The following is an 18850-nucleotide window of genomic DNA, read 5'->3' as shown; positions in this document are numbered from 1 at the left end:
AGTTCATATTGATCTTATGTGTATGGTCATTGAACTTTATACTCACGTTTAGTTCATAAAATTTTTGAGACATACTTAAAAAAAGTAAGATTTCATTAAGCTGGGGAAAATTTCGATTAAAATAATAAAATCTAACTACAAGCAAATAATTTTTTTTCCAATAAAAATAAGTTAAATTTAGCGTTAGTTTAACTACGATTTTTTTTGTATAGACAATATTTGTCACAAAGACGGATTTATTTTCTGTTAAAGAGAATACCATATAAGAAAGGGGAATTCGTTTGTCAGAACTACCAGAACGAAATCTCAGGCAAACGAGTTTTATTGAGCTCAATTTTCGTTAATATAAAGAAAAATATTTTGGATTAAAAAAAAGTATATACAGCAGTAAGTTCGGCCGGGCCGAATGTTAAATACCCACCACCATGAATCAAATATAATAGTTTACTTTGAATACTCATCGTCGTAGCGGGTTACTTCATAATATAAAGCATTTTAGGGGGTTTGATGACAAACCTTCTCCCAAGAAAATTAATTCAACCAGTACGCTTCCCGAAGAAAAAGATTAAATATTCTACGTATGAAGACCAGCTCAGGTTCTGGATTTATGAGAACCAATTTTGTTTGAGTTTCAGAGAAATCATAAACATATCGTGTATATGATGAAATAACGCCTTGATTTGAAGTCCTAGAAATAAATTCGGGAGTTAGGTCTATATGGGGCCTATACCAAAACATGGACCAATACTCACCACCTCTTAATGCTCCTCAAATACCTCTAGAATTCCACTTTCAGACGAATTGGCGAAAACTACGAATTCTAGAAGCCCAAGAAGTAAAATCGAGACGGACCATTTCATTCACACCTCTTTATGGTCCTAAGATACGTCTATATTTCTAATTTCCGGAAATTTGGATAAAAACTACGGATTCTAGAAGCCTAAGAAATAAAGTCGGGAGATCGGTCTATATGGGACCAATAGGCACCATTTGCGACACACATATTTGTGGTCTTAAAATACCTGTAGATTTTCAATTTCAAGCAAATCGGCTAGAAAATATAGTCTCAAGACGCCCAAGAAGTAAAACCGAGAAATCGGTCTATATGGGGGTTATACCAAAAAAATGGGCCGATACATCTCAATTTGGGCACACATAGTTGGGGTCCCAAAATACCTCTAGATTTCCAATTTCAGACAAATCGGGTAATAAATACAGTTTATAGAAGCCAAAGAATAAAAATCGGGAGATCAGTCTATATGGCGACTATACCAAAACATGGACCGATACGGACCATTTTCGACACACCTCTTTATTGTCCTAAAATACCTCTAGATTTTCAATTTGAGGAAAATCGGATAGAAAATATAGTTTCTAGACGCCCACGAACCAAAATCGGGAGATCGGTCTATATGGGGGCTATACCAAAACATGGACCGATACGGACCATTTTCGACACAACTCTTTAAGGTCCCCAAATACCTCTAAATTTCCAATTTCAGGCAAGTCGGATAGTAAATGCAGTTTCTAGAAGTCCAAGAAGCAAAATCGGGAGATCGGTTTATATGGGCGCTATACCAAAACATGGACCGATACGGACCATTTTCGACACACCTCTTTGTGGTCCTAAAATACCTCTAGATTTTCAATTTCAGGCAAATCGGATAGAAAATAAGTTTCTAGACGCCCAAGAAGCAAAATCGGGAGATCGGTCTATATGGGGGCTATACAAAAACGTGGACCGATGGGCACCATTTTCGGCACACCTCTTTATGGTCCTCTAGATTTTCAATTTCAGGCTAATTGGACAAAAACTACGTTTTTTATAAGCCCAAGACCCCAAAGCGAGAAATCGGTTTATATGGGGACTATATCAAAAATTGGACCGATATAGCCCATCTTCGAACTTGACCAGCCTGCAACCAAAAAAACGAATCTGTGCCAAATTTCAGGACGATAGCGCAATTATTGAAGGCTGTAGCGTGATTACAACAGACAGACAGACGGACATGCTTATATCGTCTTAGAATTCTAGGCCGTGGTGAAATTCTGAGTCAATCTAGCAATGTCCGTCCGTCTGTCATGCTTGGCACAAGCAGCTATTATTGATGTAGGTCCTATATCGGCCCTCTTTTAGGTATAACACCTATACAAACTGACCTCCAAAGATTTGGATTCTGAATCCTCATTTTATCCAATAACATAGGTTGGAATTTGCCCTTTTAATTACCATGCGAAAATTGGTTCATATCGGTTCATAATTATTTATAGACTTTTCTATATAAGCCGATCAAGAACTAAGGAGGATTCTATGTGTAGGTATTTATCCTGTTTTTTTTTATACCCGGCACCACACTGTGGAACAGGTTATTATAAGTTAGTGAATATGTTTGCAACAGCCAGAAGGAGGCGAGATGGATACATGGTGTTTGTGGCAGTAATTCTTAGGGCTGGTCCCTGAGTCTATCTAACTATGGCCATCTGTCTGTGAACACATTTTTGTGATCAAAGTTTAGGTAGCAGTTTTAGTCCAATCGACTTCAAATTTGACACAAGTATGTGTTTTGGCTCAGAAAAGAACCCTACACAGAAATTTCGTAGTTAAACTAACACTAAATGTAACTTATTTTTATTGCTAAAAAAATTATTTGTTTGAAGTTGAATTTGATTACTTTTTTCGACATTTTCCACAGACCAATAAAATTTTTCATTTTTTTTTAAGTATGTCTCAAACATTTTATGAACTAAACGTGGGTATAAAGTTCAATGATCGTACACATAAGTTCAATATGAACTAAAGCAAAAGAAAATTTTCGTACGATTTCCAAAAATAGTACGAACGAACTACAATGTGGTTAAAATGATCATGATTTGGCGCGAATGATTTTCTGTCTTTACTTTTAGTTCATTTTTTCTTCTATGAGAGGGTGTAATTTTTTAGGTTGTAGTTAAAAACTACACCAGGGTAAATTTTCCTGGTTTTAACAATGCTTTGTGAAAATCGCAAAATGTGGAGTATAATTGAATAGTTCAATTTTCGCAAGACGTAATTCATTGAGGCTATAAAATAGTTAACTTTTTTATGTGTACTGGAAGAAATCGGTTCAGATTTATGGTAGATATAGCTCCCTATATACGACTTTCGCCCGATTTACATATATATGACCATATAACCCATTGTTTTACTCCGTTTTAAGTGAAACTTTGCACAGGGAGAAGATTTACCATTCTTACTTTGGGTCAGACCCAAAAGCCCATTTTGAACAAATATAATAGAATAAAATTAAAAAGGCATCATCATAAAAACTTATCAACATTCTTACTATGAATGCCAAATCGGTTTAGATTTCGATATAACAAAAAAAAATTCACGAAAAATTTTCCAATTAAAATTTTAATTGAGTTTAAAAAAATATTCAATTAAAAATTTAATTGAATCAACAAATTTTTTAATTGAAACTAAAATCAATCACAAAAATCAATAGTATCAATTAATTTTTTAATTGGATTAATTAATTTTTTAATTGACCTTCAATTAAATTTTTAATTGATACTATCATTTCTGTGATTGAAGTCATTTCAATTAAAAAATTAATTGTATCAATTAATTTCGTGATTGAATAAGAATTTTTTTTGTATATAAATCTTTTGCCCGATTTACACTCATATGACCTAAGAGCCCATAGTGTTATTCCGATTTATTTTACTAAAATTGTGCATCGTCTCAGGGCATTAGCCGTTTTATATTTTAAGTCTAGAGATTTTGTAGAAGCGTAAAAATATTTTCCAAATTGGTTCAGATTTAAAAATATGTATATGGGAATGTAATCCTCTATATAGCACCCAATAAATTTGAAGGATTTGCAAAGGTATCGAAAATATCTCGTATATCGTAGATCTACAATGTGTCGGTCCCGCCCGACTTTAGACTTTCCTTACCTGTTTTATTTAACATAGACTCCATATTGACTAATTTAAAATTTCGTAGACAATATTAAGAAGACATAAGAGACCTTGCCAACGACAACTGTTACCACAACTTTTCGGTCGTATATACTTCTCATGATTATTATTTATTTCTATCTGTCTATAAATATATTCTTTCAATAATATTCTTTAATCTAGTAATATAATTGTAATATTTTCTAATTGTGTTTGTTTTTCTCCTAGAAACTCACCTGTGAGATGTGATAGCCCTCAAATACCAGTGGTTGACTTGGGAGCATGGCGCTTTAATTAATATATTGTTTTAAAAATCAATTTGTATTTATAGTTTTTTATTTGTTGATTTTGTTTATTGAAATGTTAAGTTAAATAATGTGAAGAACTTTGATTCTTTGGTAGTTTTTTTGTTTTCGTTTAGCCTATTCAGTTTATTATTGTTAACGTTTTCCGCTTTTAAATTATTTTGATATATATCAGTTTACATATCTTTGCTAATTACGTAAATCAATTTGGTGTGGCTAACATTTGAGTCATTAACAAAAAATAAAAAAAGAAAAGAATACCAAATATAAAATTGTTTATTTATACTTAAAATTTGTTTCGTATTTTGCTATTTATTTTTTTTAGTTCTTCAATAAATGATGGAAAACAAATGATGAAAGACTAAAAAAAATATGATATTATGATTTTTGAGAGCCCAAATATACGTGGCACAGTGGAATCTATACAGAAGTATTAACAGCCTTAAGTTCCCCACAGCCTTAAGTTCCCACCGAATCTTAAATATTCATCACCACGAGTCATATATAATAGATTTTTCTGAAAACCCTTGCCGTACAGGTTAACTTGAAAATATATTTAATTTCAGGTGGAATTTCAGAAACATTCTACCTGCGTTCAACTGGTACGAGGTTAAATTTAAATTTTCTACATATTGAGACTAAATCAGATATTGGATTTATAAGAACAATTTTTGTTTGAGTTTTACAGGAATTTTAAACATCTCGCGTAAGAGTGAAAGGAAATCCGATGAAATGACGCCTTTCATATGATTTAAATTTTTGTTGATTTTTATTCCATTATTGGAATAAGTAAGGGAAGTAAAATCTGGAAATTTTACATTTAGCTTCTGGTATCTTGGATGACCAGTACACCTTCTATCCCCTCAAGAAGCCATGCAAAAATGTATCCATATGCAGTTAAAAAGTACACCAGGGCATTACATTTTACTGGTTTAAAAAAACCTGGAGTATAATTTAGTTCAATTTTCGCAGTTTACTTTTTTCTGTGCGAAAAGAAAATTTTTTTTAAGTACGTAATTTCTAAATCTCCAATATTCACATTTCAAACACAAGTACTAAGACGTGATTATATATGAGGATCCAAATATTTTGAAATATGTATTCAAAACTGGAGCTTTTATAATGAGAATGGTAATTAAAACTATATTTAATTTCTTAAAAACAAAAACTAAGATGGTAAATAAAAGTTAACCTTCAATATCTCCGTTCAATGTAACCACTTTTATACCCTAAACCACATAGTGGTCAGGGTATAACAACTTTGATCTGCCAAAAAATGTGCCTACCAGAAATATTGATTTTAGACCCCATAAAATATATACCAATCGATTCAGAATCACCTCCTGAGTCGATCTAGCGCTTGGTGTCCGTCCGTCCGTCATGTATTTGTCCGGTCGCAATTATTTTGATGAAATTTGGTACAGGGTGTTTTTTGGGCACAAGGACGTTATTGAATTTGGAAGAAATCGGATCAAATTTAGATATAGCTCCCATATATATGCTTCCATATATATGTTCTAAACGATTCTCTCCAAAATTTGCAGAAGGTAGTAATAATTTACCTCCCTTTAAGTGTGCCAAATTTCATCGAAATCGGTTCAGATTTAGATATAGCTCTCTTATATATGTATCGGCCGATTTTGCCAAATTTGGCCATAAGCCCCTTATTTATCCACCGATCTTACTCAAAATTGCCCAAATATAATCTTCTATAGTACTGACTATATGTGCTAAATATCATCGAAATCGTTTGAGATTTAGCTATAGCTCTCATATATATGTATCGCCCGATTTTGACAAATTTGTTCATAAAGCCGTTATTTATCAACCGATATTACTCAAATTTGGCTAACTCTAATCTTCTATAGTACTGAATATATGTGCAAAATATCATTCAAATCGGTTCAGATTTAGATATAGCTCCCATATATATGTAGGACACGATTTTGAAAAATTTGCCCCTTATAACCTTATTTTTGACCATAGCGGCCTCATTTATTAACCGATCTTACTCAAATTTAGTACAAGGTAATCTCCTGTAATATCAACCAAACCTGCAAAACGTAATCCAAATCGGTTCAGTTTTAGATATAGCTTCCATATATATGTATCGCCCGTTTTTCAAAAATTGGTTGGCTGATAAGTCCCCGGTCTAACAAAGAAAAACATTTTTTTTGTCAAAATTCGTTTTTATTATTCAACGTAGTTCCCTTCAAGAGCGATACAACGATTATAACGACCTTGCAATTTTTTGATACCATTTTGGTAGTACTCCTTCGGTTTTGCCTCAATTTCGGAGATCACCTCTTCATTGCAGCCAAATGTTTTCCCTGCGAGCATCCTTTTGACGTCTGAGAACAAGAAAAAGTCGCTGAGGGCCAGATCTGGAGAATACGTTGGGTGGGGAAGCAATTCGAAGCCCAATTCATGAATTTTTGCCATCGTTCTCGATGACTAGTGGCACGGTGCGTTGTCTTGGTGGAACAACACTTTTTATGCCCTCCACCATAGGATGGGGGTATATTAACTTTGTCATTCCGTTTGTAACACATCGAAATATTGCTCTAAGACCCCATAAAGTATATATATTCTGGGTCGTGGTGAAATTCTGAGTCGATCTGAGCATGTCCGTCCGTCCGTCTGTTGAAATCACGCTAACTACTGAACGAAACAAGCTATCGACTTGAAACTTGACACAAGTAGTTGTTACTGATGTAGGTCGGATGGTATTGCAAATGGGCCATATCGGTCCACTTTTACGTATAGCCCCCATATAAACGGACCCCAAATTTGGTTTGCGATTGCTCTAAGAGAAGCAAATTTCATCCGATCCGGCCGAAATTTGGTACGTGGTGTTAGTATATGGTCTCTAACAACCATGCACAAATTGATCCACATCGGTCCATTATTATATATAGCCCCCATATAAACCGATCCCCCGATTTGGCTTGCGGAGCCTCTAAGAGAAGCAAATTTCATCCGATCCGGCTGAAATTTTGTACATGGTGTTGGTATTTGTTCTCTAATGACCACGCAAAAATTGGTCCATATCGGTCCATAATTACATATAGCCCCCATATAAACCGATTCCCCGATTTGGCTTGCGGAGCCTCTACACGCAAAAAATAATTCTTTCCTCCCAAACGAAATTTTAGACAAACAAAGTTCGTTTCTCATTTGCTTTTCGCAGTAAGGAAGTGTATTTGGAAGAAAAGTATATACTTTTTGTGATAAACGTTTATTCTTTTCCAGGATGTAAAAACAATTTCATAAAGACAAACTAAAACAAAACATTGTTTTCTTGCTAATTGCATTTTCCCTCACATCGTCGAGTTTTTTTAGTTCTTAACACCTTTTCCAGTAATACCGATTTAAAAAATTTTTTAAATTTTTTTACCTTTCGCCTGGACGGAGAATCGAACCACGGACCATGCACTTTGTAAGCCAACACACTAACCACTGAGCTATGTACCTGTTATGGTCATCAATAGATAAATATCCATATAAGTTATATTTATATAGCATAGCTTGCAGCGCCCATGAACCGAATAAACAAAGTTCAACATTACATTGTAGTATATTAAATTTTGAACTGTAAAATTTGTCTTATTAAAGACCTAAAGTCAGAAAAGAACAGTGTTTGATATAAACGAAATGGACTGTGTTGTTGTTTCAAAAATAACTTTTTTTATTGAAAAAAAAAAAATTTTTTAACAAACCAATTTTTTTGGTAATAAAAGTTTAAAATTTTCGAAGCAATTCAAAAAACTCTAACAAAAGAAAAACGTTTTCGGTGTGTAAGAGAAGCAAATTTCATCCGGCTGAAATTTGGTACATGGTGTTGGTATTTGTTCTCTAATGACCATGCAAGAATTGGTATATATCGGCCCATAATTATATATAGCCCCCATATAAATCGATCCCCAGATTTGTCCTCCGGAGCCTCTTGGAGGAGCAAAATTCATCCGATCCGATTGAAATTTGGAACATGGTGTTAGAATGTGGTCTCTAACAAACACGCAAGAATTGGTCCATATCGGTCCATAATTATATATAGCCCCATATAAACCGTTCCCCAGATTTGATCTCCGGAGCCTCTTGGAGGAGCAAAATTCATCCGATCCAGTTGAAATTTGCAACGTGGTGTTAGTATAAGGCCGCTAATAATCATGCCAAAATTGGTCCATATCGGTCTATAGTTATATATAGCCGATCCCCTATCACACAAAAATTGGTCAATATCGGTTCATAATCATGGTTGCCACTCGAGCCAAAAATAATCTACCTAAATTTTATTTTTATAGAAAACAGTGTCAAAATGTTATTTCTATAGAAAATTTTGTCAACATTTTATTTCTATAGAAAATTTTGTTAAGATTTTATTTCTATAGAAAATTTTGTCAACATTTTATTTCTATAGAAAATTTTGTCAAAATTTTATTTCTATAGAAATTTTTTTTCAAATTTTATATCTATAGAAATAAAATTTTGACAAAATTTTGTTTCTATAGAAAATTTTTTCCAAATTTTATTTCTATAGAAAATTTTTTCCAAATTTTGCTTCTATAGAAAATGTTGTCAAAATTTTATTTCTATAGAAACTTTAAACTTATTTATATACGTATTTAATCGGCCTTTTTTTAGTTTAATATATGCCACGTATGGACTATATGGTATATATTACGGTGTTAGGAAGTTTTAAGATACCTTGTCATCGGCAAGTGTTACCGCAACCCAAGTAATTCGATTGTGGATGACAGTCTTCAGTAGAAGTTTCTACGCAATCCATGGTGGAGGGTACATAAGCTTCGACCTGGCCGAACTTACGGCCGTATATACTTGTTTAATAATGGACTCAATATTAGTGGCATACAGACTCTGTAGGTTCAGAATCAACTAAAGCTCCTAATATCCGAAATGTCTGTTCAGATTGTGATAAAACTCCCATAACCATGTACCCCATAATATGGAAATGCGGATTATCTCCCAAACCCCACAGACAATATTTACTAATTCAGTAGGGGTGGTTTAGGGTATCATATAGTCGGCCCCGTCCGACTTTCTAATTTACTCACTTGTTTTTTTTTCAAAATAATGGAGGTGTCTGACAGTAAATCACATTTAAAAATAAGCTTCGCTTGTATTAAAATGGTCTGATTGCATATTTCCCCTCCAATTGCAAATAATTGTTCACCTCATTGATTTCGATTTATCATCTCCCAGAGGTGAATTGGAAAACATTCGTAATTTATGCGATTATTTTGATTATATCACCATTTTCCTAATCTACATTGTATTCTGAAAGCTACGCCATAATAACATAACTTCTCATCGCCCCTCCAATCATCCCACATTTCTGATTTGTGACTTACAAATACAAAATCAAATATGAACACAGTTTCTTTAATAAATTAAATTAACATCCAATTGTAAATTAGACGAGACGCAATTATCAATTCATAAAATGACATAAAACGTGTATGTAGCGGGTGGTGGCCGGGGCATCAAAAATCATAAATTTCTGGCATGCAGAGCAAATCAATAGGGAAAGCAAGACAATAATTGAGTAAATAGGGATATAATTCCATAAAAATTTATAGAAAATCCATTGAAAAGAATATACTCGTATTCGGTGAATAGTATAAAGGGTGATACGGTCAAAATTTGGTCAAGGGAAAACGCGTGTAAATCGGTGAAATCGTTTATTTAAAAAATCAAATTAAATTTCTTTTTCAAGTTCAATTAGTATAAAATTCAGGAAAAATATTCAGTTAGGCTTTCGCTTTTCCAAAATTCCGAATTGCCGGGCCTCACGCTTGACACCTGCCATCAGATTTTGTACAGCCACCTTGTCCACCTTCTTCGCCGCAGAAAGCCAGTTTGCCTTGAACTGCTGCTCGTCCTTAGCAGTTTTTTTGGTCTTCTTTAGGTTCCGCTTGACAATAGCCCAGTGTTTCTCAATTGGGTGGAGCTCTGGCGTGTTGGGAGGGTTCTTGTCCTTGGGAACCACCTGCACGTTGTTGGCGGCGTACCACTCCATGACCTTTTTACCGTAATGGCAAGATGCCAAATCCGGCCAAAACAGTACGGAACAACCGTGTTTCTTCAGGAAAGGCAGCAGACGTTTATTCAAACACTCTTTCACGTAAATTTCTTGGTTGACAGTTCCGGAAGCTATGAAAATGCTGCTTTTCAAGCCACAGGTACAGATGGCTTGCCAAACCAGATATTTCTTTGCGAACTTTGACAGTTTTATGTGCTTGAAAATATCTGCTACTTTTCCCCTTCCTTTTGCCGTATAAAAGTCCTGTCCCGGAAGCTGCTTGTAGTCGGCTTTGACGTAGGTTTCGTTGTCCATTACCACGCAGTCAAACTTCGACAGCATCGTCGTGTACAGCCTCCGGGTTCGCGCTTTGGCCGTCGTATTTTGTTTATCATCGCGATTTGGAGTCACTACCTTCTTGTAAGTCGATAGTCCGGCTCGTTTTTTGGCTCGATGCACGGTTGTAGACGATACACCCAGCTTATTTGCGGCATCTCGGAGAGAGAGGTTAGGGTTTCGCTTGAAACTACCGGTAACTCTCTTTGTCGTCTCAGCGGCTTCCGGTTTTCGATTTCCCCCCGATCCAGACTTCCTGGCTGTCGACAAACGTTCCCCAAACATTACATTTGTAACGGTTGATTTGGCAACTTTTAGCGATTTTGCCAGCTTTGCGTACGAGTAGCTCGGATTTTCGCGATGCGCGAGCAAAATTTTGATACGCTGCTCTTCTTGCTTGGACGGCATTTTGACAACTAAAAAGTGAATTCCAAAATCAAAACAGGAGCAACATTCTACACACACACACACCTTCAAAATGAGGAGTGTTCAGGTTTTTTAAATGCAAAATTGAAAGAAATACGTCAAGTTTATATTGACCAAATTTTGACCGTATCACCCTTTATTGTGGAATAAACATTTCCACGATAGCATTCTCATCTCAACGATTCGGTAACTTCTTTTATTGTTAGTATTTCAGTCTACTTCTGTAATATTAGTTTTCATGTCTATTGAGTAGAAATCAAACCACTATACCCTTATACAACAAATCGCGCATACTCACGAACACATTTTTCCCCAAACAAATAAATTTTTTGGTACTGCCCAAGCATTAATATTTTTGATTTCTTCTAATATATAATATGTTTGAAAGAATATTGGTCCAAACAGTATAACATGTTTAAATAGTCCAAGTTTCAAACATTTTGTATTTTTCTATCGAAATTCAACAATGCTATTATCCCAAAACTACACCCACAGAAAAAAAAACATTTTTGGACATAGTAGCCGCATCCATTCAATACTTATCTAGACCAAAAACCATGTATGTCTTTGTGAAAATAATTTTCTAGCCGAGAAAAATGTATGCTGACAATAAGCATTTAAATGGTTCTCAAATCCCTCAAACATGTTCTATTATTTAAATGATAAAATTTGAGACCATTACTTGGTCGGGAAAATCATGTACCTGACCATTCAATTTTTTGACTTTTTTGCAGGGTCACGTATAGACATGTCTAGTAGAACCATTACATGGTCATAAAGACCATGTACATTTTTTCGTGACCATTTAATTTTTTTAACTTTTTTGCAGCGAAAAGAATTTTATAAAAACTTTGAGCATGTACACACGATTTTCATTTTACGCGTCAGTCGAGTGTTGTTTGTTGCTAAGAATGGAAGGAGAATACGGAATTACTGCGTTTTGTGTTAATATATTTATGCAGAAGTGGCTTGCACTTGATTTTATGAACACTAAAGAAGGGAAGTGTATTTAAAAAATGTGTTTGTGTTTTTGTTCTTACACCCCAGAGAAGGAATATGACCACCTCAAAAATGTTTCAAGAGCACCATGTTACGTTGTAACAGCGACCATGCAGCATTTTTGTCGCAAAAATATTCTTTTCTCGTCAAACATAACATATTTTCCGAAATCATATATATAATTTCAGAGAAATGAACATGGTTTCGACAAACATACTACATGTTTTTCGTGAAAAAGTAACATTTTGCTCTTGGAACATGGTTGGGGTGATTATATTCCTTCTCTGCGTGTATTGTTGAAATTGAAACAAAATAAAGTGTATAGAAATAAGTGATGTTTGCATGCATGACATTATAAATTCAAATAAAGGAATTGGGAAAAAATTTGGAAGTACTGCTAAGGGCACAACTTTAAAAGCACTTCCAAAAATGTCCACCCAAATATATTCTTTATTTTAACTAGTCAGGAAGTTCTTTTAATGCAATTTTTATATCTCGCTTTCTTCGTATTTTTAAAGGATAATAACTTTTTTTGTTGTTTCAAATGGGTTAAAAACAGAATAAGAATTAGTAAAATAGTACAAATTAAATGGTACATTTTATATAAAAAATGCTAAATCCCTTCTCGAAAGATTGCAAATTTTTGAAAATATTTGAGGTCAATCGTTTCAGACAAGCGTTAGAATTAATTAAAAATCATAAAAAAATTAAAAATTATTTTTTTTTTTTATCAAAATATCATAGAATTGTTTAATTCCCATCCAAAACACTGAATTCGGATCATACCTTCAGTGCAACGGCTGCTGAAATGGTGGACATCCGTCCTATGACAAGCCCATGTTAAATTAAATCCTTTTTTCGCCGACGAAAAAAGTTTTTTCATAAAGATCATAACATTTTAGGTTGTGACCATGTTCTTTTAACTGAGAGAAAAACATTTTTGACGAATAGCACAACATTTTAGATAGTGACCATTGTATTTTAATTAAAACAGAATGAGAGTACAATTATATTTTTCTTAGAACTATGTTCACTGAGCCAACATAGTTACATATTATGTTGTTCTTCGAATATGATTGTGACAATCGTGTTTCTTCTCTGCGTGTATGTGATTGTCGATAATAATAAAATATATCTTTGATCTCTAAGCCCAAACATTTGTGTGTTGTCGTCCAAATATAATTAGCATATAATTTCTTCAGGATAAGTAAATTTTATTTCCATTTGAATACTATTTTCTTTGAGCCCAAAAATAATTTTTTTTTCAGCTATGCTTACCAAAAGGTGAGGGAAAGGTATGAAAAAAGGACGAAAAAATAGATTGTAGGTGCAATACGGCTATGGAGACGAAAATGTCGTCCAGGTTGGTACAGTACTTTGTTATAGGAGAATGACACGACTGACGGCTTAGCCATGGTGACAACTATGTATACCATGGTTAGTGGACACATGGATAGGGTGTTCCACTCATATGTGACATGATTGGACTGAGGTCCAGGGTCTTTTGGGTACGGGACGATTTTGACTGGACGAGGGATACAACAAAGTGGTTTAGGAGTAGAGGTGTGGAGTATAGGACACGGGAAATATTTTTCAATGATCTGTTCTGGTCTGTCAGTACCCTACGGGAAATGAATCAACCACAGAACCGGTACAGGACTAGTCCCTGGTGTGTATGGATCAGTCCCAGTTCTGGTCAAAACGTATGGAAGGGACCGGTCACTTTAACATGGGTTTGTCATTGACGGGGTAAATTTCCATTTTAGGACGCGTCTTGGACTCATCCCAAAGGACACGTCCTGGGACAATATACAATGGTAGAAAAAGTTTCGTTATATTAATGAAATGTGTCATTAAAATTGAGCCAATGAAACAAATTCATTGATATAACGAAATTTTTCGTTATTATAACGAATTTTCTGTTAGTCAACGAAACGTTTCGTACTATTAACGAATATTTTCATTGTCTTAATGAAAATGTTTCGTTGTATCAATGAAACATTTTCGTTGGCTCAATTTTAATGAAATTTTCTTTGTGTGTAGCAGGAGCACCCCATAGACAGGTCCTCAGGAACCAGTTTCGGACAAACTCTTAGAAATCTCTTTCAATTTGGGCTCCTAATCGCACCCGAAATGAAAAAAAACTTTTGAAATATATGTCGAACAATAGGTTATTTTATTTCAATAAATTTGAAAATGCTTGATATTAAAATCTTAATGGTTCTAAGATTTTAATATCAAGCGAGTACGGAAATAAATAAATTACGACTATTTAAAAATTGCAACTAACTGGAACACAGGTACCAGTTCCGTGATAGGTGGCATCAGTGGCAATTTGCACCAATTTCCCGTAGGGTAGATACACTTGCCTAAGATGGTGGTATAGTCTTTCAGGACCACCAATGGTGGTCCGTTACGAGACAGTATTACGGCCCGATAGGAGTTTCATAGGAGTTATTGGCTCCTATATTAAGTTTCGAATTGTCCGCATTCGAGGTGTAGGGGTCGAGGCTGGGGTTTAATTACAGTGACTTAATTAAAAAATTAATAGATAATTTTTGTGATTGATTTTTGTTTCAATTAAAAAATTTGTTGAATCAATTAAATGTAAATGAGTTTTCAATTAAAATATTTTTTAAAAATCAATTAAGACTTTAATTGGAAAATTTTTCGTGAATTTTTTTTTCTGTGAACATATAATTTTTATACCGAAACATATGAAAACCCGTCTTTTTCCTCCGTGTATAAATCGTTCATTTTTTGCATGGCTTTTGGAGGGTATATACCAACATGACGTTGCAAATTTCAACCCGATCGGATGAAATTTACGAATTATAGAATTGATTAAGGCAGATATGGGGGTCGGTTTATATTGGGGTTAAACCTAAAAGTGAGCCATTTGCTATACCATCCGATCTATATCGATTACAGCTACTGGTGCAAAGTTTCAAGTCGATAATTTGTTTCGTTCTGACGTTAGCGTGATTTCAACAGAGGGTCGGACAGACAACGCTAGATCCTCTAAGAATTTCACAACGACCACTTCGACGTGTTACAAACCAAATGACAAAGCTAGATGGGTATTTCCATCCTGGGTATAAAAATATTGTCATACAAAACAAAAGGGTCGGTTGGGAATATTCTAGTGGCCACTTTTGAGTATTGCATCCCTATCTATCACATGGCACCCGCTGTTAGTGTGATAAATTCAAATCAAAGCTGTTGTTCAACAAACAATTTGTCACAATCAAAACAATAATGAAGACTCAAAATGTGTTTTTGCGTTGGGACCCACGGGAATAAATTATTTCATCGCTATAAAGGTTGAATATTAAGAAATCTAAAAAATATATATAAAAAGCTATTTCTTTTATAAATAGCTTTCATGTGAATGCATTCTTTTGTCAAAGTGCTGTGATAGCACAATTCAATCTTTCATTAATTAAATTATGACCATCCCCTTTTGCTAGTAAACGTCGAACACCCATCCCAAGATTCAGCACCTACTTGACTTTAATTAAAAAGTGCGCATGTTTTTACTTTTTGAAGAAAAAACAACACTACGTCAATGCACATGAGAAATGGGGATTCCCTTTTTTTGGTTTATGACATGACACTTTAGAAAATACACTTCGGAATCACCTATTGCAACTGGAGTGGTTGCTTGGTGTTCAGCTTAAACTTAGCACCCACTAAACCAATTCTATAATTACAAATTATCTTAGTGGTCATATCTTCAAACACACACATTCACAGATACAAAACAAAACCAATGCATAATGGAAACCAGTTGGGGTCTTTGTATTTATTTGGCTTTTGATATACGTTGAACGACTGTTAGGGGATTAAGATTCGTTGGAATATCGAATTCTAAAACTGCACAGTGCCTTGAAAAACTTAATAATATTTGTAGAAATTTCTAGAAATACAATATAATGAAAATGGGGTACCCCGTTTTTATTTAAAGTATGTAGTTAACGAGAAGAAGGTGATGGTAAATCATTATTCCTATGCAGCCAAAAATGTTGGGAGTGTGATCCAAATGCTCTTGGATCACACTCCCAACAAAAACTAGTTTTTGCTGGGAAAGATTATGCAACCAAAATTTAACATGATCACATCAAACATGTAATATGTTTGTCACAACCATGTTATTTTTCCTGAAATGTTGTATCTGACTCAAAATGAACTTTTACTTTTTCCTTCCTGTTTATTGGGCTAGAAACATAGATTCTTGGTATATAGTTGAAGTATTATGTGCTTAATTTTCCAATATCATAGGGAGAAAGATACCTCCCCTTGGCAAAACACGCTTGAAATTCACAGAAAATGTGCTAATGTGCAAAATTAAAACAAAAAAAGTATATACGCCAAGGCAGAATCTTATGTACCCTACACCATGGATTGCGTAGAAAGTTCTACTATAGACGAATTACTTGGGTTGTGATAGCACTTGCTAATGGCATTTTCTTTACATTATATTTTCTTAACATTACATTTTTATACCCACCACCATAGAATGGTGACGGGGGTATAATAAGTTTGTCATTCCGTTTGTAACACATCGAAATATCGATTTCCGACTATATAAAGTATATATATTCTTGATCAGGGAGAAATTCTAAGACGATATAACGATGTCCGTCTGTCTGTCTGTCTGTTGTAATAACGCTACAGTCTTCAATAATGAAGCAATCGTGCTGAAATTTTGCACAAACTCGTCTTTTGTCTGCAGGCAGGTCAAGTTCGAAGATGGGCTATATCGGTCCAGGTTTTGATATAGTCCCCATATAAACCGACCTCCCGATATTTTATGACCATAAAGAGGTGTGCCAAAAATGGTGAGTATCGGTCCATGTTTTGGTATAGCCCCCATATAGACCGATCTCCCGATTTTACTTCTTGGGCTTATAGAAACCGCAGTTTTTATTCAATTTACCTGAAATTGGAAATCTAGAGGTATTGTAGGACCAAAAATACGTGTGCAAAAATTGTGAGTATCAGTCCATGCTTTGGTATGGTCCCCATATAAAACGACCTCCCGATTTGGGGTCTTGGGCTTATAGAAACCGTAGTTTTTATCAAATTTGTCTGAAATTGGAAATCTAGAGGTATTTTAGGACCATAAAGAGGTGTGCCGAAAACGGTGAGTATCGGTCCATATTTTAGTATAGCCCCCATAAGAACGATCTCCCGATTTAACTCCTTGGGTTTCTAGAAACCGTAGTTTTGATCTGATTTGCCTGAAATTGTAAATATTCTGGTATTTTAGGCTCACAAAAACGTGTATCGGATTAAGTTTTTATCGGTCCATTTGGTAATGCCTCCATATAGACCGACTTCATTTCTTGAGGGTGTAGAAGGCGCACTGATCATGAAAATTGCTTGAAACTCAATGTAAAATTTCCAGATTTTACTTCTACAGATTTAAGATTTCAAATCAAGACGTTATTTTATAATTTTCTTGCACACTTACAAGAGATGTTAATCATTCCTCTAAAACTCAAACAAAAATGGTTCTTATAAATCCAGAATCTGATATAGTCCTCATAGGTGAAATCTTTAAATTTATCTTCGGGAAGTGTTCTCAAGCCCTCCTGAAATTTCAAAGGAAACCCTAATATTTGGTTCATGTTGGTGGGTATTTAAGATTCGGCCTGGCCGAACTTAGTTCTGTATATACTTGTTTTAACATTGTTTTGTAAATTCTAATTATTTACCCATTGGAGTATACGTTAAATAAAAAAGGCGTATTAAATTCCTTTTTTATTTAAGCCAATTCAGTTCTTGATCTATTTATATAGAGGAATGTAGAAATAATTATGAACCGATATGAACCAGTTTTCGCACGGTAATTAAGGAGCCAGATTTAAAACGGATCAGATGAAATTTGCGCCTTCCACGCGGACGAAAAAGACTGTTTTTCATATGTTTGGGTGTAAAAATTATATGTTTGGAATTTAAATTTTTTAACACAATATTTTTAAGTACACGCATATAATGTTCATAAACTAGCATAATATGTTTGGGACATGTATGTTTGGGACATAAAATGTTTGTAAATATAATATGCTTATATGAAAACATATATTAATTTAGAAATAGCCTATAAATATGTATGTATAATTTTTCATCAAGACAACGCACCAGCGCACAAGAGTGTTTTAACAATGGCTAAAATCAATATATTAAAGTACGAGTTGCTTGACCACCCACCTTATTCTACTGATTTAGCTCCCAGTGACTTTTACTTGTTCCCAAATCTAAAACAAATCCTTGCTGGCAAGCGTTTTACCTCAAATGAAGATGCAATTACAATTGTAAACCACTTGGCCTTGAGGAAAACTATTTTAATCAGGGATAGAATTGCTAGAAAAGCGTTGGACTAAGTGTACGAGGGCGGTTCGGAAACTTCTTAGCCTAGAGAATAGTTAGTTTTCCAAAAATATTTTTATTTTTCAATATAATCTCCTGAAACTTGAATACACTTAGTCCAACGCTTTTCTAGCAATTCTATCCCTTGATTAAAATAGTTTTCCTCAAGGTCTTCAAAATAGTGGTTTACAAGTGTAATTGCATCTTCATTTGAGGTAATGAACAACTGCCCTCGTATTCGCGATTAACCTACTACGACGAAGAACTTTAAACGGAAACAATTATATTTATACCCTGCGCCACACTGTGGAACAGGGTATTATAAGTTAGTGCATATGTTTGCAACACCCAGAAGGAGACGAGATAGACACATGGTGTCTTTGGCAAAAATGCTCAGGGTTGGCTCATGAGTCGATATAGCGAT

At 34.5% G+C, this 18850-nt stretch overlaps 1 protein-coding gene across 1 annotated transcript in view; it reads left to right on the top strand.

Annotated features, from left to right (window-relative positions):
• Pxt (chorion peroxidase) overlaps positions 1 to 4539 on the top strand; it is a 31736-nt gene extending 27197 nt beyond the window's left edge. Inside the window, exon 9 of the mRNA XM_075290674.1 lies at positions 4171 to 4539. Within this exon, the coding sequence (XP_075146789.1) occupies positions 4171 to 4240 (70 nt within the window). The 3' untranslated portion in view covers positions 4241 to 4539. The remainder of the gene's footprint in view (positions 1 to 4170) is intronic.
• The last annotated feature ends 14311 nt before the right edge of the window (positions 4540 to 18850 follow it).

The sequence above is a fragment of the Haematobia irritans genome, chromosome 1 (assembly GCF_050003625.1).
Source record: "Haematobia irritans isolate KBUSLIRL chromosome 1, ASM5000362v1, whole genome shotgun sequence".
Classification (NCBI taxonomy): domain Eukaryota; kingdom Metazoa; phylum Arthropoda; class Insecta; order Diptera; family Muscidae; genus Haematobia; species Haematobia irritans.
Note: the sequence above shows the minus strand (reverse complement) of the source record. Positions and strands in the feature narration are given on the sequence as shown.